At 46.0% G+C, this 22,019-nt stretch overlaps 1 protein-coding gene across 1 annotated transcript; it reads left to right on the top strand.

Annotated features, from left to right (window-relative positions):
* The first annotated feature begins 511 nt into the window (after window positions 1–511).
* PRPS1 (phosphoribosyl pyrophosphate synthetase 1) lies at window positions 512–21,045 on the top strand. The gene is made up of 7 exons (XM_087860337.1): window positions 512–766; window positions 11,860–12,043; window positions 13,195–13,293; window positions 14,359–14,483; window positions 17,412–17,585; window positions 19,714–19,873; window positions 20,815–21,045. Exons 1-7 carry the CDS (start codon window positions 645–647, stop codon window positions 20,905–20,907), a joined length of 957 nt encoding a protein of 318 aa, XP_087716463.1. The 5' UTR covers window positions 512–644; the 3' UTR covers window positions 20,908–21,045.
* Window positions 21,046–22,019: the final 974 nt, after the last annotated feature.

Genomic DNA, 22,019 nt, shown 5'->3' with positions numbered 1-22,019 from the left:
CTCTCGGGGATGTCGACGCGCTTTAAATCAGCCCTGCCCTTATAAAGAGATAAAAATCACGTTCGGAAACATGCAAACTCCTGTTCAGAAATCTCCCCTTCAACCTGACAAACTGGCTGCAATCCCGATAAACAGATTTTCTTAAAAGGAACTGTAAACCAGAGCCAGGCTTACTTTCTGGTGCCAAAGGGGGGAAAAAAGCGTTGTCTGATTTCCCGCTTGCGGGAAAGAGCTGGCACGACGCGTCACCAACGTCCCTCCACCCCCCCAGTCAAGCGCGGTTCGCCTGGCGCTCTCGAGCCAGCGCTCCCCGGCCGCTGAGCTGCAGGGGGCGGGGCGATGCCTTAGCCTCGCCCTTTTCATGGCCTCCAGCCAATACCTGACACCGCTGGAGGCCGGCGGAGCGGCAGCGAGAAACCCGCCCCTCGCTCTCTCTCAGCTAATCGGGACAGCGCGGTGTGGACCGCCCCGCTGACCCCGCCTCCCCAGCGCTGGGCAATTTAGAGCCGCGCGCCGGGCGGGAATGTAAGATGGCGGAGTAGCAACGCGAAGCGCTTAGCACTGAGTCTCTTGGCCGACTTCGGGTCCCGTCTCGGCAGCCGCAGTGATCGCTGAGCGGAGAGTGCCTAGAGTAGTGAGCCAAGATGCCGAATATTAAAATCTTCAGCGGCAGCTCCCACCAGGACTTATCCCAGAAAATTGCTGACCGCCTGGGCCTGGAGCTAGGCAAGGTGGTGACTAAGAAATTCAGCAATCAAGAGACCTGGTAAGGGCGAACTTGGCACCCCGACCGGCCTCACCTGCCGGGGCGGCGGGGGCGACGCTTGGGCGACAGAGGGTAGGGGGATGGGGCCGCCGCGTGAGTTCTGTGCGACCGGGGTGGGGGGCGGGGGAAGGGGAAGGGGCAGCTCTGTGGCGAGCGTGCCCCGCGGGTTGTTTCCGTTATGTTACCTCTCGCGGGAGGGTCACGTTCATTCTCACCGTGCGGTGGGGTGGAGTCAAGATGGAGCAGGAGGCGAAGCTGCTGGGTTTGAAGGCAAGGGCTGGAGGACCCAAGGCTGAAATAGCGGCTGCCTAGAGCGACGAAAAGGGAGAGACGCTTAGCCTCAGCCAAGGGGACACGTGGCCTTGTCGCTTCGCTGTTGAGCCATCCAGCCAGGACTGGGTTCACTTTAACTCCTGGACCAGCTTGCTTGGGAGAACCTTACTGCGTACTGAGCCCTCCTGGTGTTTCTCCAAGATTCTAAGAAGCAGCTTTTCAATTCGAAATGGTGTCGGTCGGGTTTTGCAGTGAGGAAAATTGACATTATGTACTGAGGGCGCCAAAATTATTACTAAGGGCTTCCGTTGGCTTGGCAGGCGTTGGTTTTTCACATCTTTAGCATCACATCTTGAGAAGTGGAGCCGTACTGAAGTTAAATCTAGCTGCTCAAATAAAGTGATGCATCAACTCTGCATCCTGATTGCCAGCATCTCAGCTTGAGCCATCCACAAATTTTGAGGGAACCTTAGTTCTGGAATCCTTGACCTTCCCCAGTGCAGCTACTGGTACAGATAACACAGAAACCTGTTTTTCAGTTAGCAGAGTCTATCCTCAACTTGTCCACTTTTCTTAGCCCACGTGGGGAATTTAGGAAACAGTTTGATTATCCCTGGGTGTTGAGATAATGGAGGAAAGATAATGGAGTGGAAGACCGCAATTGCATAGTGCATTGCAGCTCGGATTTTTTTCATTGCCTTGCTAATTAAACTTGCTCCCTCCCCCCACCTTCCAACTTCCTCCTGCACCTTGGGGGTCATCTTAGAGATAAACTCACCTGATCTTCCACCTGAATGTAGAATCTTCTGGTTCTGATATTCATACTTTGTGTTTCTTTGCCCTGTTGATCAAATCAGGACAGTGCCCACAATCTCACAGATGCAGTCATCTGTTAAGGAGAAAGTTTACACCAAACCTAGTGATCAGTTGAATTAGTTAAGGTTACTTTCAACGTGTTTTCCTAGATGCCTTTCCTTTTTTCTTTCTTTAGACTTACTACCAAAGTGTAACTCCCCTATCCTTCCTAGACCTGCTGATAAAAGCATTCATGTGTAGTGGACAGCTTCCTTCTGGATGCTTGATTATTGTGCCTCTGGTTGTGATGCAAACGAAAGTGCAAACACAGACACCGTCTGTAACCAGGCAATAGCTTAGTCAGGAGAGGCTGGCCAAGATGCTGTCTTTGGCTGTGACCACACCATTATGACACCAAATTAATAAGACAGTTCAGGATCAGACTTGGCCAGTGGCAGTGTAGGTAGGGGTCAAGAATGATTTTCATTTAGAGGGGTTTTTCTGGCCCTTAGAGAACTGTGGTTGTTAAATCCTTCTCCTACACTTCTAGGAAAAATACAAAGACCTTCTTTTTCTTTGTACTAACCCTTCACCCTCTGCCTAATGAAATACCCTAGAACCTGAAGCTATACTGGAAGACAGGGAGGGTGAGAACAATTTAGTGTTCTGACTGATCTGAATTCATCAGCAATCCCAGTCTACTTCGGCGAGCAGGCTGGTTTCATTTTTAAACAGCTGGACAATAGCATGCTTGGAAACCCTGGTTAAGATTAAGCCCAACATGGAAAATTGCTGACTGGTTTGGTTTCTCTGTTTCAGGCTTAATCATTAGCTTTTTGGTTCCTTGGATGGTCTGAAATCTCCATAGAACATAATGGAATATGTTACCTATGGAGCTTCCCCATATTCGCACCCCCCCCTCACCTTTGGCTCTTCTGCACTGTAGAAGTGGTAGCTACTGCCCTGCGTGACTCTTGGGCTCTAAAGGACATGGACAGAGCCTCTCCTCAGTGGGCACTCTGGGGTCATCAGAGGGGGAACGGCAGAGCCCAACTCAAATGATACAGTTTTGCTGTCTGTACAACTTGGCAGAATCTCAGGGGTTGGTGCTCTCTTGAGCATAGTGGCTTTTCTTCTCGAGTCAAAATCATCCATTGCCGTCCGGTTATTTAGGAAACATACATACATCCATGTAGGTGGGTGTATCACACACACACACACACACACACACACACACACACACACAGAGATAGGTAAGAGAGATCAGAAGTTCATGCTCTGGAATCAGAGAACCTGCATTTGAAATCTTTGCTTTTCTTTGCCCCAGTGATATCATCTGTAAAGTGATATCTGCTCATGGAATTACTGTGAAGATGAAATGAGATAGGAGGAAAGGAAAACACTGTCCCACACAGTAAATGCACAGTGAATGTTGGTAAGGAGTGGTAGTGATGATATTGCAGAAAACGTGGAAAATACAGAAAAGGACAAGGGGAAAAAAGATACCCCAAATAATCCTAGCACCCACGATCAACTGTTCACATTTTAATTTCTGACCTTCCAGATGTTTGTGTGTGTTTAAATACTTTTTTCAAAAATGTAAGGTGTTTGGGGTGCCTGGGTGGCTCAGTCGGTTGACTCTTGGTTTTTGGCTCAGGTCATGGTCTCACCGTTGTGTGATCGAGCCCTGCATCAGGCTCTGTGCTCAGTGCGGAGTCTGCTTCAAATTCTCTCTCCCTCTCCCTCATTCTCTGTCTCTCAGATAAATAAATAAAATCTTTTAAAAATGTGAGGTGTTTTAGCTTTCATCCTTAGCAATATATTTTGAATAATTTCTCTCCTTAATATTTAGTCTACATGGTTTTAAGTAGCTGTATAGTCTTGTCTTACAGTTTTACCATTATTTTAGATAATCAAGTCCCTGCTAGTAGATATTTCCCATTTTTGACTAATTCTTTTATATGAAAACCTTTGAACATAAATTTCTGACAATTTCCTTAGGACAAATCCCTAGAAGGAGAATTACTAGGTGAAGGGGTATACACCATTTTTCAGGCATTTGGTAACTTGTTGGCAAATTACTCTCTAAAAGAGTTGACCCAATTTCTGCTCTCATCAGCAATAACAATACTAATAGCGATTAATGTATAATGAGTGCTTCAGCTGTGCTAGTTCCTATGTTAAGTACTTTATCCATTTTTAATTCCCTCAACACTGCTGAGAAGTTACTATCCCCATTTTATGGATGAAGGAACTAAGATTCAGAGGTTAAGTAATTTGCCCAACGCTAGGTATTACTGTTTAAATTTTTGCTGATACAGTATCTCATCTGGCTTTTTAAACTTTAGTATATTCATAAGTTTTTTGTATTTTTTTTATTCTCTTCGATAGCATAAGTACCTTTGGCTTACTTCATTACTCCAGATAGGCTGAGAGGGGGAAGACGAACTTTGGTTGCCTAGGATTTTCCAAAGAACCATATCCCCTGGTTACTTAATCCCTTACATTTTGCACATGCCAATGTCTCCATCTAAATTCTTGAGATTTTCTTAAGAATACTACCCGCCTTCTAGATTTTGCTTCATTTCCTTCTGCGTAGCCTTCCCTGCTAGTTGGATGCCTTTACACCTGCTGCTAAAGGAAAGGTAAAGGAGAAGCTAGTTTTCTCATTGGATGGACATAGCCATTCTGGCCTCGCTAGAAGATTGGGAGAACCATTGGCCCAAAGCCACTTGGAGAACACGCCATTAGCTAGAGGGAGAGAACATGGAGTGTTACCCTTTAAATTGTTAAACCAGGTTTTTCCACCTGATAGATTGCATTAAGAGCAAACAGGTTTTAGGCACAGCTGTTCTGCCATCAATCACTGCCTGATTTACCATCTCTTTAACTTAGAGGAAACCATAAGAAAAATATTAAGATTTTTTGAGGATTCCTTGAACCGTTTCTTGACCAAGCTGTATAATCTGAGTGTAGTTTGCAGGATTTTTAGGCTTTATGAAAGTCTGTACACTATAATACTACTGGAGGGAAGGATTGATCTTAATTAGTGAGGTCAGTTATGCACAGTAAAATAAGGCAATGTCCTAGTTTACTTGTACCACTTTATTTTGATTGATTGGTTGATTGATTGGAGAGCGGGTGCACAAGAGTGCAGGAGTGGGGAGAGGTGCAGAGGGAGAGAATTCTTCAAGCAGACTCCCCACGGAGTGTGGAGCCCTGATGGAGGACTCGATCTCACAACCTATGAGATCATGACCTGAGCCGAAACCAAGAGTTGGATGCTCAACCGACTGAGCCTCCCAGGCGCCCCTGCACCACTTTATTTTAAATATAATTTAATAAAGAAAATTTTCAAGTTGTTAGATGCATGCCTGGTCATAACACCTTTCTGTGCTTGAGGGTAAGTTTTAGTCATAAATTTGGCTTTGGGAAGTGGCTGAACTGCTGGGTGACTATCATCAGGTGATACAATAACACAAAAATGTTACTAGCAGTTGTGCAGGGTGGTGAGCTGGTGCTTTTATAAAAATTATTTTTCAAACCTTCTGTGATGTTAGAATATAATTTTTAAAAGAATCACCTCTACTAAGGTATTGTTTTCAGCAAATGGTCCCTGATGTTTGCTGGCAGTGATAATTTAATTTTGTAATTAATACCTTATCTGCTTTCAAGAAAGGATTTGAAGTGTGTTTCATGATAGTCACACGTAGAAAAGGTTCATTAAATAGATGGATCAGAAGCCTTCTAGAACAAAGGACTATCGTAATCGTGCCAAGAATTTGGCATAAAGTGATTACTTAAGTCCAATGTTAATTTAACTGTATCCCTTGGCTTCCTGGCAGCCAAAGGGATAAAGGCATATGCAGTGGATTATGTAGTTTTTATTTTCATAAAACTCTTTAGACACCTCCAGGCACAAAATTCTAGGAATTTTATGGGTGGGATCCTTAAATAATGAAACTGAGTATCATAAGGAACAGTGTAAGCGATTTTGTGGGTTTTTTTTTTTAAAGATTCATTTATTTCAGAGAGAGAGAATGTGTGCAAGAGAGCCAGTGGGGAGGGAGGGGTGGCAGAGGGAGAGAGAATCTCAAGCAGACTTCCTGCTAAGCATGGACCCCCAGCACGGGCTGGATCCCAGGGCCCCAAGATCGTGACTGGAGCTGAAGTCGAGTCGGAGGCTTAACCAACTGAGCCACCCAGGCGCCCCTTGTGGGTATTTTTTATATTGACTCTGGTAGTCGAGGCATTTGTGAAGAGAGATAAGCCATCATGGTCTAAGGGTGTTGCTTTCTGGTGTTACTTGAAAATAAGAAAGCTTTGAAATAGAGAATGAGCCCTTCTCTCAATGCTATCTTGGATCAGTTGTTAAACTGTTGTTCCCGAGCTCGTAATCAAACAGCCTGGTTGTGGTTGAGTGACATCTGGACCACAGATGATATTCCGTGTTCTTGACTGAAATGAGAGCCACAGGCCTCCCATAGGAGAAGTAGAGGATACCGTTGACTTTATTGGAAATCTGTGTGCCTGACTTCGGTTTTCCCCCTGGGAAATGGAGATCTTAGTCAAGGAGGTGATGAGGTATGGGGCTCTCACCCTATACCTGGGGGCAGGATTAAAATTTTCTTGAGTTTTGAAGTTGCTCAGATATTCGAAGTACCTGGTCAAGACCCCGGAGTTGTGCACCATAAAACATAGAAGGGGCTCTCGTAGCCTGGAACTCCTCAAAGGGTGGGCAATGTGAGTAAAGGAGATCTGAGAAGTCCCTTTAAACACGACTGCCTCGTACTTGGGCCTGCCCCAGTGAGTACTTCGCAGAACACAGTCTCCTCCGGGGGGTGTTACTCAGCCTTGTCTGCTTGTGATTTTTAATTTTTTAATATTATATTTTATTGATCCCAGCATATCCAAAAATATGATAGTTTTAACACGTAAGTGACAGTAAAATTGAGATACTTTTTTCCTTTTATTTATACCGCCCTCACAAAAGAGTGTGTTTTTTATGCTTCTGGCACATTTCAGTTCAGTTCCTCAGACACACTAGTCACATTTCAAGCACTTGGTAACCACACAAGTTCAGTGACTCCCAGATTGGACAGTGCCATTCTAGGACCTACACTTTGGAAAACATGGAAGTTGCTCTCCCAGAAAGGCCTCCCTGGCTCCCTCCTGCTTGTCTACTTGAATTGTGAAGAAATTTTGGCGTTGGCATAGTTAAAACGTTGCCCACAGAGTCCATTGCTTTTTAAGGCTGATCTTGGTGACTAATAGGTGTCAGTTCATGGAGCAGCTGGGTTGGTCAGTTGGTGAAGCGTCTGCCTTCGGCTCAGGTCATGATATCGGGGTCCAAGGATCGAGCTCCACATCGGGCTCCCTCCTCATCAGGGAGTTTGCTTCTCCCTCTGCCCCCCCCCCATTCTCTTTCTCTCAAATAAGATCTTTTTTTTTTTTTAACATTTATTTATTTATTTATTTGACAGAGATAGAGACAGCCAGCGAGAGAGGGAACACAAGCAGGGGGAGTGGGAGAGGAAGAAGCAGGCTCATAGCAGAGGAGCCTGATGTGGGACTCGATCCCAGAACACCGGGACCATACCCTGAGCCGAATGCAGACGCTTAACGACCCACCCAGGCGCCCCTTCTCAAATAAGATCTTAAAATAGATGTCTGTTAAGCTAAACTAGGGTCCACAAAATTGCTATATTGTTCATTAGGTTGCCTCTGTATCAAGATTTCAGGATCCTGCCGTAAAATTCGTTGTAGCCATCCCCATTCTGGTGGGCCCAACAGAAAATGAAAACTGTGTCAGCTGAGTATCTGTGAAAAGGTATGAGCAGATTTCTCAAAATCTTTTAGAGAAACATGTTGGACCCACTTGCCTCTAGTGTGAAGTGAGTTTCTTTGTGAGGGATGATAGAAGCCAGTCTTCTAACCCTTCTTAATAGCACGCCTGCGGAGGGTTCACATTCCCACTGAGTGGGTCCCAAGAGCCAGCCTAATCCTGAGGGGGTCTTTATTCATTCGCTCTTGTGTCACACTGGCCCTGGCTGGCTGGGGATACAGAAGAGCATGACAGATCTGGTCCCCGGCTTCATGGAGCTTAAATTCTCAGGGAAGAGACGGCCCATAAACAAGTGGATAAAAAAATAAAGCGATAACAGGTTAACGGTGAGTGTTGTGAAGGTAATAACTGGGGAGGGTCACTTTATTGTGGAACATTTGAAACGGAAGTAGAGAGAAGAGTATAATGGTCTCCCCTAGTGTACCCATCACCCGCTCAGGCCAGCACTTGTCAAGTATTGGCTTAATCTTGTTTGATCTATCAATTCCCCTTCCACACACCCCCCACAGTTATTTTGAAGCAAACCTAGATACCATATCCTATCACCCATATGTATTTCAGTAACCACGATACCATTTTCTTGCCTAAAAAAATTAACAGCAGTTTCAATATCAAATACCCAGCTAGTGTTCCAAATTTCCCTGTCTTGTAAATATGGGGGGGGGGGGGGTGTTTGCTTGAACCGGTATGCAAATGAAGCCCATTTGGTGCAATTGGTTGATTTTTTTTTTAAGATTTTTTTTTATTTATTTGACAGAGATAGAGACAGCCAGCGAGAGAGGGAACACAAGCAGGGGGAGTGGGAGAGGAAGAAGCAGGCTCATAGCGGAGGAGCCTGATGTGGGGCTCGATCCCATAACGCCAGGATCACGCCCTGAGCCGAAGGCAGACGCTCAACCGCTGTGCCACCCAGGCGCCCCAGTTGATTTTTTTTTTAAAGATTTTTTTATTTATTCATTTGAGAGAGAGCAAGAGCGTGAGCATCCAGGAAGAGGGGGAGGGAGAAGCCAACTCCCCACTGAGCAGTGAGCCCAAGGACACGGGACTTGATCCCAGGACCCCTGACACTTAACTGACTGAGCCATCCAGGCGCCCTGGTCGATTTTTTTAAGTCACTTTTAATCTTTTGGTCCTCAGGGAAGGCACTTTTTTAAAAATTAAGATAGAGGAGATATTTTGATTGAAGACCTGAGAAATAAATGAGCTAGTCACAGGAAGAGCATTCCAGGTCATGGGACGAAGTGCAAGGCTGTGATGGGAGGAAGGACGGATTCAGGGAATGTAGAGGCAGACAGACCGTGTGACTGATGCATAGTAACCTAGGGAGAAAATATTTGGAGATGAGCTATTTCTCAAATCAAAAAACTCTGAGTTTTCCCAGATTCCCTCACCGTATTATATAGTTTCTCAGAACGTAATCCAACTGGACGAGGCTCTTTGACTTCATACAGAAACATTTTTGTTTCTGGTCGCACTTTCATGACCTCCGCTTTCACAGAGGGCCGCCGTAGTGGTTTACCCAAGTCCACACAAAGTATAATAATGCCTTTTTTTGTTAAAACCACATTTCGAGGCAGTTGTAGATTCACGTGTGATTGTAGGAAATGATACTGAGAAATCCTGTGTACCTATTTCCCAGTTTTCCCAGTGCTCCCAACCAGAGTTCTTCCAAACTGTAGTTTTCTTGCACAACTGTAGTGTAGTGCAAGAGGCACGATATGGGGGTGCCTGGGTGGCACAGTCGTTAAGCGTCTGCCTTCCGCTCAGGGCGTGATCCCGGCGTTCTGGGATCGAGTCCCACATCGGGCTCCTCCGCTGGGAGCCTGCTTCTTCCTCTCCCACTCTCCTGCTGTGTTCCCTCTCTCACTGGCTGTCTCTCTCTGTGTCAAATAAATAAATAAAATCTTAAAAAAAAAAAAAGAGGCACGATATGGCCCTAGATGCAGTCATGATACAGAACCATCCTGTCACCACAAGGCTCCTTCCTGTCGTCACCACACCCACACTTCTTCTCCCTCCACGTAGTTTCCTTAGCTTGCCTTTGTCTAGTTTGGGTGTCTCGCTGATACTGGCCTTGTAAAATGTAAAATGCGTTGGAACATACTCCCGCCCCGTCTGTGTTCTGGAAAAGATGGCGCACAATTCATGTTCATTCTCCAGATGTTTGGTAGAGCTCTCCAGTGAAGCTGTTTTCTGGTTAGTCTTCCTAGAGGCTTACGAGTTTTTTTCAAATATTTTTCAAGCTTATTCATTTAAGTGATTTCTACACCCAGCATGGGGCTCACTCAAACCCACGACCCCAAGATCAAGAGCAGCTTGCTTCTCCGACTGAGCGAGCCAGGTGCCCCGATGCTTACCAGTTTTTTAATTCCCCTTCCCCCAAGAGCCAGCTTTGGGTTTCACTGGTTTCTCGCTGGTGTTTTCCTGTTTTCGGTTTCACTGACTTCTGCTCTTACGGTTATTTTCTTCTGCTTACTTTGGGTTTATTTTGCCCATTTTCTACTTTTGTCAATATAGGAACTGAGATTATTAATACTAATTTTTTTTTGCCTTTTTAAAGGTTATTTATTTATTTATTTGAGGTAGAGCGAGCATGAGCAGGAGGCAGAGGCAGAGGGAGAAGCAGGCTCCCCGCTGAGCAAGGAGTCCGATATGAGGGCTCGATCCCAGGACCCTGAGCCATGACCTGAGCCAAAGGCAGATGCTTAACTGACTGAGCCACCCAGGCAGCCCTTATTGATAATTGATTATTGAGAAAATAATGCACTTCTAATGTAAAGATCCCTAGTATAAAATACTTCTTGAATTCAGTGCCTGAAGAAAGTTTATCTCCAGATGTCCCAAACTAATATGTTTTCCTCTTTGTTCTGGCTACCAGGAATCTCAGCCTCCCTGTTCTCACTGGTTTCTGGCTTGATTTTTACCATTTGCTCGTATTTTTCTTGCTTTACAATATAAACTAACCCCATTCTTTTTAAAATCAACTGTTACTTGGACTGGAAAGGAATAAATATTAAATAATTATCTCCTATATCAGCTGCTTCTGGCAGTGGAATTACCTCCGTTTGAAGTTTCGCTCTTAATCAGTAGGAGTTATCAACTATTGTGACCTCCTCCTGATCGATACACGCTACATACTGTGCACACACATCCACAAATAACCCCTGCCTCCCCTCCGGGATTAATTCAGGAAATGATAGTGCTTTGAGGTGTCAATGGAGGTTATGATATTTTAATCCTAAATTATTCTTGGTAAGGATCCAAGCGTGGATATGAAAACTTCCATTTTATGGTAAAGTATAACCCTACTCCATAATTAACTTCGTGTGAAATATTTTTAAACAAGACTTACCAATTGGACAGAATACAGTTAGCATAAAATGGAGGCAAGGACCACATCTGTTTTCTTCTCCATGTGTCACTGGCACTTAGTGCAGTGACTGGCATACGAACATGGGCTATTTGTTCAGTGAAGTGCCAATACGGTAGATGTCCTGGCTCCCGTAGAAGGCATCGTTCTAGAACAGTAGTGATTCATTCCTTACATGATCCTTCTGCTTTTGTTCTGTGTGGATTGGGACAGTCAAGAGATTTTGTATCAAATTTGCATTCACATGTCCTGTTCCTGTATATAGTGAGGTACAGGCGGCTCACCGAAATTATGTTCCAGTTACTCGTAAGTGCTTTAGCCAATCTTCATGCCACGTCACATGTAAAAGCTAATATTTGTACGGCACACTGGAGTAAACTGAGGCAGTGAAGTGCTTCTAGTACAGGGGCTCCTCCAGGGAATCTCCCAAAGTGAGGGGATCAGTGTCCACATGACCCCCACTAGGCTATAACCCATGAACAGCACGGTGGTAGAGAAGATGGACTCATCAGACCTTACCATCTGTAGAAGTGTAGTGTTGTGCTTTAAAATCTCTTGTTTTGGGGCCGCCTGGGTAGCTCAGTCGGTTAAGTGTCTGCCTCGGGCTCAGGTCATGATTCTGGAGTCGGTCCTGTATTGGGCTCCCCACTGAGCGGGGGGGAGTCAGCCTCTCCCTCTGACCCTCCCCCATCTCATGCTCACTCGCTCTCTCACTCGCGCTCTCTCTCTCTCTCAAATAAATAAAATCTTGAAAAAAAATTTTAAATAAAATCTCTTGGTTTTTTTGCTTTCCTTCCTTTCTCGTTGTAGTGTGGAGATTGGAGAAAGCGTACGTGGAGAGGATGTCTACATTGTTCAGAGTGGTTGTGGCGAAATCAATGACAATCTAATGGAGCTTTTGATCATGATCAATGCCTGCAAGATTGCCTCAGCCAGCCGGGTTACTGCAGTCATCCCATGCTTCCCTTATGCCCGACAGGATAAGAAGGATAAGGTGGGAGCAGAATCTCCTTTAAAAAAAACATTTTTTTTTTTTATCAGAAGCGGCACTTGCCCAGAGTCACATAAATTCCTTAATCCTCAGACCCATATTTAGAGGGTATATAACTTTTTTTCAAAATCACATTCTCATCGGTATCACCCAGTGTTCAAAAACAATTGACGTGGGGTTGTTTTTATAAATCAACACACTTGTGGTCTGTATTTGTTCCAGTCGTACATATATGACTTTCAGTTAGCGCAGTGTGACTTTTTGATTGTGTCAGTAGGACTAAGTACCAGCTACTGTGGAGTAGAGTATTTTTCAAACTATGGTGGATCCTCTGGGACCCTCTTGGGGTTCCAGCTGTGACCTCTTCATAAGTCTTGAAGTCGGTTGCATGAGTGCTTAGTCTCATTATACACATACGCATCTCACCCCATGTATCTGGTATATTAGAGGCTAAGGTAATATGCATAAAACTTCGCAGTACTGTTGTAATAATCAGATTTTGCACACAATGTCTGGGCGGAGGCCCAATATTTGTATTCTGAGAGAGTCTGGTGTTCCTACAGAGCGTAAAGGGCAGGGCCTTTGCTGTTCTGTAGTGCGGCAGGTGTATTGGCCTGGGGTTTAAGGAGGTTGAAGTTGCTGGAAAGTTGACCTCCAGATGAGTGGGTGAGTGGTATAATTTACAAAATAAACTACAGTTTCCATTCTGTGGTCTTTAAATTTTGACATGTTAGATGTCATCCAGGGAGTATGTGTCAAAAGAGATTTTAATAATCCTTGAGGAAAAAAATTTTTTTAAGTCTGCCTAGTTTAAATTGAGCGTTGCAACACTCGATAGGCTGAAAATACATACATTAAGTTAGGAAAAGAAAAGGTAGGAAGGTAGTTTTCTTTCTTTCTTTCTTTTTTTTTTTTGTGTTTTTCTTTTCTGAAAGCTGTATCCTGATTTGGAAAAGTGATATTCCACTTAATATTTGCACTAGACTGTGATCTACTCGTGAAGTCAACAGCCATGGCACTTTCTATGAATTTCCTGGCAGCACGGTGCCTTAAACATAGTAGGTGCACAATAAAGGAATGCTTCTCGAGCAAATGAATTGTTTCTCAAAATGGCTTTTTGGTTTTTTGTTCTTCTTTCCTCTGCCTCCGTTTAGAGCCGGGCTCCAATCTCAGCCAAGCTGGTGGCAAATATGCTCTCCGTAGCAGGCGCGGATCATATTATCACCATGGACCTGCATGCTTCTCAGATTCAGGTATCTGGAAGCTAAATATTGGGCATTAGAAAGGGGTGGGGGAGGAGAGAGCTGTTAATGCTGGAGACTCCAGAGAAGCAGAAACTTGTCCCAAGTACAGCTCAGAGTACCTAGACATTGACACCACCGTAAGCACCCTCACCTTAAGCATAGTTCCTGATCTTAGTCTTTGGGGTGGTTGGATAAGGGAGGCAGTCTGGAATTCTGAGAGGAGCATAGGCTTGGGTTCAGACCTGGTTTGAATACTGGCTCTGACCCTCAGCAGCTTTGTAACTTTGGGCAGGTTATTTAACTCCTCTGAACACATGCTGCATTGTTATCGTGAGTGCGAAATTTATGGTAGAACGCGTGGCCCGGGACAGGTGCTCAATAAATAGGAACTGTTACTGTCATCATTAAATTGAGAGCCACAGCTGTCGGAACCTACTTTCTAGCAAAAACCCAGAGAAAGGGGAGCAGAATACTACTTTATATTCTGTACTATTTAAAGGGGCTTTCAAATCCTCATTGGAGGCTTGTGGCAATCCAGTGAGGTACCTGGGGTAGGTGATTCAACCCATTTTATAGAAGAGGGACAGATTTGTTGAGAAACACAACTAATCTGTAGCTAGTATTAGAGTTACTCTCTGTGACCATTTATTATAAATACATTCCACTAGGTTTATGTATCAAAGCATCTCTAACCGGTTTAGCGGTTAGCTGTTGCTCCCTAACAAACCAGCCCAACATTTGGTGGCATAAGGCAATATGCCTCACGGGTCCGCACATTGACTGGGTTGTTCTGGTATTGGCTGAACGTGACCGTTCTTCCCAAGGGCTCACTCATGTTCCTGCGGTCAGTTGTGGGTTAGCCGAGGGCAGGCTTTGCCCCTCTTGGCTGGACTGTCCTGTGCCACCCAGGTTTGAGGAAGCCATTTTGAGTCTGTTCCACCGGGCATGCCTTCTAATCAGTCTGAATGTTACAGGAAGGTATTCTTCGGGCAAGTTATTAACCTGTTTGTATTGGTCATTTATAAATGGAAGTGTAGAAAAACAAAGCGAAAGTGACTCCGCTTCTTTCTACAGGGCTTTTTTGATATCCCAGTGGACAATTTGTATGCAGAGCCAGCTGTCCTGAAGTGGATAAGAGAGAACATCTCTGAGTGGAGGAACTGTACTATTGTCTCACCCGATGCTGGTGGAGCGAAGAGGTATGGCCGGGAATGCGTATTATTCTCAAAGTACGGGGAAAATCTTTCAGACAGTTGTGTCAGAAAGTGATATTTTTCTCTTTTTTTTTAAGATTTTATTTATTTATTTGAGAGCTAGAGATAGTGAGACAGAGCACAGGCGGGGTCGGGGAGAGGGAGAAACAGGCTCCCCGCTGAGCAGAGAGCCTGACCCGGGCCTCGATCCCAGGACCCTCGGATCGTGACCTGAGCCGAAGACAGATGCTTAACCGACTGAGCCCCCCAGGTGCCCCAGAAAGTGATATTTTTCTAGCAGGTGTCCATTTTTAAGTATGGTTGACCCTTGAACAACATGGGGGTTGGGGCACCACCACCACCACCACCACCGCCGCCCCCCGTGCGGTCAAAAATCCACATAGAACTTTTGACCATACCAAAACTTAACTACTGGTAGCCAACTGTTAACTGGAAGCATACCCAATAACATAAACAGTCGATTAACCATGTTGTATCTTATGTGTATTTTATATACTGTAGTGCGAGAAAGCAAGCTAGAGAAAAGAAAATGTTAGAAAATACATTTACAGTACGGTACTGCATCAAGAAAAATCCGCTCGTAACTGGACCTGCACAGTTCAAGGCCATGTCTTTCAGGGGTCAGCTCTACGTCAGGATGGGTGGAGCCGGGACACGGGCTGGACATAGTTTTACTAACCCTGTTTTACTGGCCTGAGCCACTGCCCGACAGGCAGGACGGCACGAAGGGGTCCTTAAGTAGTTACGGTATTGTAGGCTTGCTGAAGCCCATGAGTCACTTGGCCCCGCAGAGCTAGCCACCGCTGTGAAGCGATCCGGGAACGGTGGGAAATTTGGATTTCTAATGAATGGCACATGCTCTCGAACTATGCGCTAGTAGAGGACAACTAAAGCTCTTTTCCGTGCCTCCTAATGCTGGTGGTTAGACCGTTTTCATTCTGGCACTAAGACGTTAAGCAGAAAGGAAGATAAAGTGGAGTAACTTTATTTAAAATGAAGACCTTAACATTTTAAACAAACCCGATTGCCAAGGATTGCCAGTTTCGGTGCTTTACAGCTCGCGTGGTGCAGACTAAGAGCTCTTGATTTCCTCAGTGGATCACTCATTAGTAATGCATTCAGAAGGATGACACATGTTCTTCTTGTTGTGGAAATAGAACGAAGAGGCTACAAAACACAGATGATTAGGGAAAGCTAATTCATATCTTTCTAAAGGCCATTCAAACCTTCAATGACTGTTTCTCAACAACCTCATTATTTCAGTAACTTCAACAGAACGGCTAAGCTGAGAGCTTGGGTTCCGTTATCCAGCCAGATGTATGACTTCATGAGTCCCACGGAATCGCTAGTTATCATCTGTAAAAGCGACCGAGCCTAAAAAGCATACCCCTAATGGTAGTTGTCAAACTTGTCTTAACTTGTTGGCCAGTGTTTTCCCATCTTGCCGTGGGACTTAGAAAATAGTCGTGTTTGAAATAAATAAACAAGCGTTTCTTTGCAAAGCTGGGTACAGGAAAACTGCCTTCAGTAGGTGACTTATGGCTACCGTACTGTTGTGTGTGTGTGTTGATCATTGTCTCCCAGCAGTGGAGTATTTTCAGAGTGAGTGGCTGTCAAACTTCTGTCTCGGCAAGGTTTTTGGAGTAGGTGGGAGATCCCTGTGTGCTGGTGACTTGCACAGAGTTCTCTGCTCAAGCGGATAGGGAGTGACTTTTCCCAGCCCTTCTTCTGCTTTGTCGGTCATTGAGTTAGTTGGCCATGGAGTCTGGACGGTCGGGGACACCTGAGCTAATTGGATCATGTAATTGTCTTGGATAAGTAAACGTTCCAAGCAGATGGGTTATTCTTGATGTCCTCTGCCCCGCTGTAGTCATGGAGAGCCCAGGGTGTGGTTCACCTAGGTCAGGGTCCATATGCCGTCCCGTTGTGGTTCGGATGTTCTGTGTTCGCTATGACAGGGTCATATGTTCTCCCCTATCCAGCACAACCCCAGTCACTTGACCACAGTCACAGCAGAAACCAGATGTGATGCTCTGGTTGGGTCAACGCTGCATTTAAAAAAACAAGACCCAAAGCACAGGCTGCTTCACGTGAGCACAGGGAGGACGGCTCAGCAGAGCAGGAGCTGCACATCACTTCTGCTGAGCAGCACGCTGTCATTTACACTGAATCGATTTCTGGTTGAGTGAATTACATGGGACTTGGTCATCAGAGATCAGTCTTCCTGTCCCACCTTCTAGTGCGGTTTGTATTATTGTGTAATGCAAAATGAGACTGGCGTTTTGACTCGGAGGTACTTCGGGCTGTGCGGCCAGATGTCCAGTTTTCCTGGTTAATTGGTGTAACTTTCTTTCTAGCGCTCCTAAAAGGAACTTCCAAGCTTGGTGTCCAGGTACAGTTGACATTGACAGTTGGTGGAGCACTGAGGGGAGTGTGGTGAGAGCACAGGCATTCTGACTCCTCCCCCGCCAGGTTCAGGCTCACTTCTCACAACATCCGCATGTCAAATTGGGCCAATCTGTGCACTCGCGGCCTTAGTTAATGACGTCTTCTCTCTCTCCCCTTCTGCTGCCAATCTATTAAATGAACGTGCCTTCGCATCCTACTGCTTCCTGGGACTGGTGAGGCATCTGGCTATCCCCTGCTCGCTGTAAACCAGAATTAATTATAATCGAAGTCTGACTAATACGCTCATAAACTGCTCTCAGGATATGGAGGCATTAGTCTATAAAACCCACTTTGTGCCGTTGGCCTCTGAGAAGTCAATCAATGAGAGCTGTGTTCTTCCAGCCCTGGGAACAGTTTGGTTTCAAAGAGTGTTCCCCCCACCCCACTTCCCCACCGGAAAACAAGCCCGTTGTTTAGTCCCTGTCTTTCATCCTTAGGTTTAACTGCGAACACCCTGTTTTGCAGAGTGACCTCCATTGCAGACCGGTTGAATGTGGACTTCGCTCTGATTCACAAGGAACGGAAGAAGGCCAACGAAGTAGACCGCATGGTGCTGGTGGGAGACGTGAAGGACCGGGTGGCCATCCTGGTGGATGACATGGCCGACACCTGTGGCACAATCTGCCACGCGGCCGACAAGTGAGTACCGAGAGGTGGGGCCGGTGCTTAGAAGGGGAACCAATAGCTGGCTGCCGTCTCAGTGCCTTATGCCTGCGGATTCTTGTGGAAGTGAGTCGAGGGGGATGGTACCTAGCTTTGGGAGTTTTTATTACCTGAGGTTTGAATTGCACGATGCGTACGTTGATGAATATTTTCCTTTTTCCCCAGATCTCCTGAGTTTCATTACGCTAAACCATATAGAGCATAAAATTGGCCGTGCCGACCGTTAGGTGTACGATTAGTGGTATTAGGTACACTGGCAGTGTTGTGCAACTGTCACCACTGTTTTCAAAATGTTTTCACCACTCTTACTCGACTTTTGATATTTTTTTTAAAACAGAGTAGAAATGTATGGGCCTAAAAAGACAGAAATTGGCCCTTCACATGGATTTGAATTGTGTGAGTCCACTTAGATGCATTTTTTTTTTTTGGATGAGTACAGTACGGTACTATAAATGTATTTTCCTTATGATTTTCTTTTTTAAGATTTCATTTATTTGAGAGAGAGCACAAGCGAGGGGAGCAGCAGGCAGAGGGAGAGGGTGAAGTATACTCCCCGCTGAGCAGGGAGCCCGACGTGGGGCTCGATCCCAGGACCCTGGGATCATGACCTGAGCTGAAGGCAGACACTTAAGCCACTGACAACCAGGCGCCCCTTGCCTGCACTGTTCTTTTTTTTTTTTTTTAAAGATTTTTTAATTTATTTATTCAACAGAGAGAGAGACAGCCAGCGAGAGAGGGAACACAAGCAGGGGGAGTGGGAGAGGAAGAAGCAGGCTCATAGCAGAGGAGCCTGATGTGGGGCTCGATCCCATAACGCCAGGACCACGCCCTGAGCCGAAGGCAGACGCTTAACCGCTGTGCCACCCAGGCGCCCCTGCCTGCACTGTTCTAAACTGTGCCTTCACTCTGTTCGCTCTGCTGCTAGTCACCAGTCTCTTACCTCCCCAGTCCATCTCTCTCATAGCCTCCCCACTTGCTAATCTGTCTAAAACTAAGGCAAGAGCCCATTACTCCTCCTTAAGTGGCTCCCCATTGCTTATAATCCACACCACTGTGGAGAGCCTTGTTTTTCCAAATTTTTTCTTAACTTCAGCGTGTCTGTGCCATATACAGAGCCTGGCATATAATAGGGGCTAAGAAAGTATTTGTGGGCTGAGTGATTCCTGATTGGGATCCTGGAACATATATTGATAAAACTCATTTCGTCCTTGTATGATTAAGGTATAACCCTGATTGCTTTCACAGGTCAACTCCCTGAAATGTCAGTTCGTTACCATGATAGTTTCTTGTTCCTAGCTTACTCCAGTGCAGGTATCCTCTTTCGGTTTTACGGTGTTGCATCTTTAACATAAGGCTTCCAAGATTACCTTGGAAGACATTTCCAGTTTGGCCAACCAGAAAGGGAAAAGAAGAGCATGGAGAATCACCCATGGAAGATTCTTCTAAGCCCAGCCAGTGGTATACATTGCATCTGCCCACATTCTGATAGCTAGAACTAAGTCACATGGCCACTCCTAACATTGCAAGGGAGGCTGGGAAATGTAGTCCAGCTGTGTGCCCAGGAAAAAAAGGCAGTGGATTTTGTTGAGCATAGCAGTCTGTGCCAGTCTTACTACGTTAATCCAAACCTGTTCAGGTAAGTTCATAGTCCAGTTATTTCTCCTTGCCGTGAACTGAATCGTCTCCCCCTAAAGTTCATACGTTGGAAGTCTTAACCTTCCAGTGATGATATTTGGAGATGGGATCTTTGGGGAAGGTAACTAGGTTTAGATGAGGTCCTGGTGGTGGTGGGGGGGACCCTCAAAATGGGAATAGTGCCCTTCTAAGAGGAGACACCCGAGAGCTGGTTCCCCCATGCATAGGTGCACACAGAGGTCATGTGAGCGCACAGTGAGATGGCAGCTGCCAACAAGCCAAGAGAAGAGGCGTCAGGATGCCAGCTGCCTTGTCACCACCTTGATCTTGGGGTTCCCAGCCTCCAGAACTGAGAGAGCAAGCTCTAGTTTTTAAGGCACCCAGGCTGACTGATACACTCCTCCCCCCTAAGTCAGATCCTCTAGTGACAACTGAGAGTAATCCAAAGCAACCCTGCTTTTTCCTCTAGACTTCTGTCAGCTGGAGCCACCAGAGTCTACGCAATCTTGACTCATGGGATCTTTTCTGGCCCGGCCATTTCTCGCATTAACAATGCGTGCTTCGAAGCAGTGGTAGTCACCAATACCATACCTCAGGAGGATAAGATGAAGCATTGCTCCAAAATACAGGTGAGGAGGAGATTCTTGGAAAAGGAGACTCTGCAAAGGATTTTCAGGAGGTGGTTGCCTACGTCGAGTTAGGGGTCTGGATTCTGAAGATGTCCTCCTTGCTCTTAAGGGCTTAGTCTGTCATCAGGATCTGTGACCCAAAAGTAAAACAAATAAAAAAGTCACGTGTAAAAATTCAGATTGCAAGGCGAAGCTCTGGAGGATGGAGCATCAGGACTGCAACATTTCAGCAGGCTCCCAGTGACGGTGATACACGCTCAGATCTGCAAACCCACGCTTTACATACACTGCATGTGTGTGTTTCACTCTTAACTGCTGGCCCCTGCAGACACGATGGGAAACCTTTAAACTGGGGGTACACGCCTCAGAATGTCAGTGTCTGTCAGAGCAAGCTCTGGAAAGAGCCAAAGTTAATTACTGAGGGTTCTTGTTCAAATGCAGATCCCTTTGTTGCATCCGAGACCTACAGACCCAGGAGGTCCTGGGACCACTCCTTTAATTCCCCCCAAGTAATTAGGCACTCAGGCTCTAGGGCTGTTCCGCTAAAAGAACAAGGCCTTGCTTCATTACAAACGTGTGCAGTCATCCCTTAGCTCTCTGAGATTCATACGGAGATTGGAGCACCAGTGTCCTTAAGGATTTGTATTTGCAGCTTGAGCACTACCTTGATTTCACTGCTGAGAATCTGTAAGTGTCAGCGCACCACCACGTTGGTGAGTCTGAGTCAGGGGTGTTCCTCCTCGAGCACTTTGGCCCTTTCCCAAGCGCTGATGTTAAAAGTACTATGCAGAAGATAGCTGGGTGTGGCTCATGGTGGGGGGGGACACAGCCCAGTGCAGCAGCTTTCAGGGCAAGGCCCGTCGTTAGGCTGCTCAGCAGCGTCAGCAAACGGGTCAGTCATCTGTGTGCTGCTAACCAGATGCTTCTCTCGGCGCCTGCAGGTGATCGACATCTCCATGATCCTGGCAGAAGCCATCAGGAGAACTCACAATGGGGAATCCGTCTCCTACCTGTTCAGCCATGTCCCTCTATAATAGAGTAACTGCTGAGGCTTTTTACAAATAAAGTGAACCCCGCCCCCTTGTTGTCCCTTGGTATTTGATGACAAATTCCGCAGAAGGCCCAGCTTGCTCCGGTGAAGCTTTCTACACCCCTCATCCTCATTGGGTATATTAGCATTTCTCCTAAATGTAGAGAAATACGGATTGAGATGAGTTGCCGGGATTTCCCCTCCCCCCCCCCCGGGCGTTGTCTCACTCTGGCTTGATGCTGCGAGCCCTGCAGCTTTAACTACTGCTGAGCCGCCTGCAGCAAGATTTCAGGCTTTGAAGGGTGTTGTGTAGGGGTGTTTGAATGTGCCCCGGGGAGAGCACAGACTACTTTGCATGTGAATACTTCAGGGTTTCCTTGGTTCAGAACTACTGGCAACAAAGCCACCCCAGTTCCCCTCCACCCCCAACCTGTGACATGCTCTCAAAAGTCTCTTCAAAATGACAGCAAGATCCCTAGGCAGCCCCAGCCCAGCTCAGGCCGCTGAGTCCTGTATAAGCTGGAGCCAGCAGGGCTGCACTCAGTGGGAGCAGCTCTCTGGAGGGGGCGGGGGTGCCTGGGGGGCGGAGGCAGCACATGGGGCAGTGAATGCTTTTTGGGAGGAAAAAGCCTGATCCTTCGCCCCCTGCTTGGGGATTGTGTGGCTTGGATTCTCCTTTGTCCCCATTCCTTTCCATTTGGCTTGACCTTCAGCCATCTTGCCCTTCCCCTGACCAGATGTCCTCCAGGGCACAAATGTTCCTCGTACCACAGTCTTCTGGAAAGCAAAGTCGCTTCCTGCTACATAATCTCTAACACTGACACGGGATTATTTTTGCCGCAGCGTAATCTTCCTTAGCCTGCTACCACCATGGTAGTAGGTTTTAGGTGGGGTCGTAGTGCCTTTTGATTAATTTAAATATTTCATCTTACTTCCATCTCTTTGGCCTCTCCAGTGACCTGCAGTTTCTGTTAAAAAGACTGATGTTACTGTCTCTCGTAGAGGAAACTATAATAAAGTGTCTGTGTGTGATTGTGGGTCTGTATCGTGTCTGTACTGATCTTTCTGCTCGAGGTTTGGTCTAGGTGTCTTGCTGCCCAGTGATAGCTCTTCCTT

This window comes from Ursus americanus, chromosome X (assembly GCF_024610735.1).
Source record: "Ursus americanus isolate L20-20 chromosome X, mUrsAme1.1.p, whole genome shotgun sequence".
NCBI classification, from domain to species: Eukaryota; Metazoa; Chordata; class Mammalia; order Carnivora; family Ursidae; genus Ursus; species Ursus americanus.
Note: the sequence above shows the minus strand (reverse complement) of the source record. Positions and strands in the feature narration are given on the sequence as shown.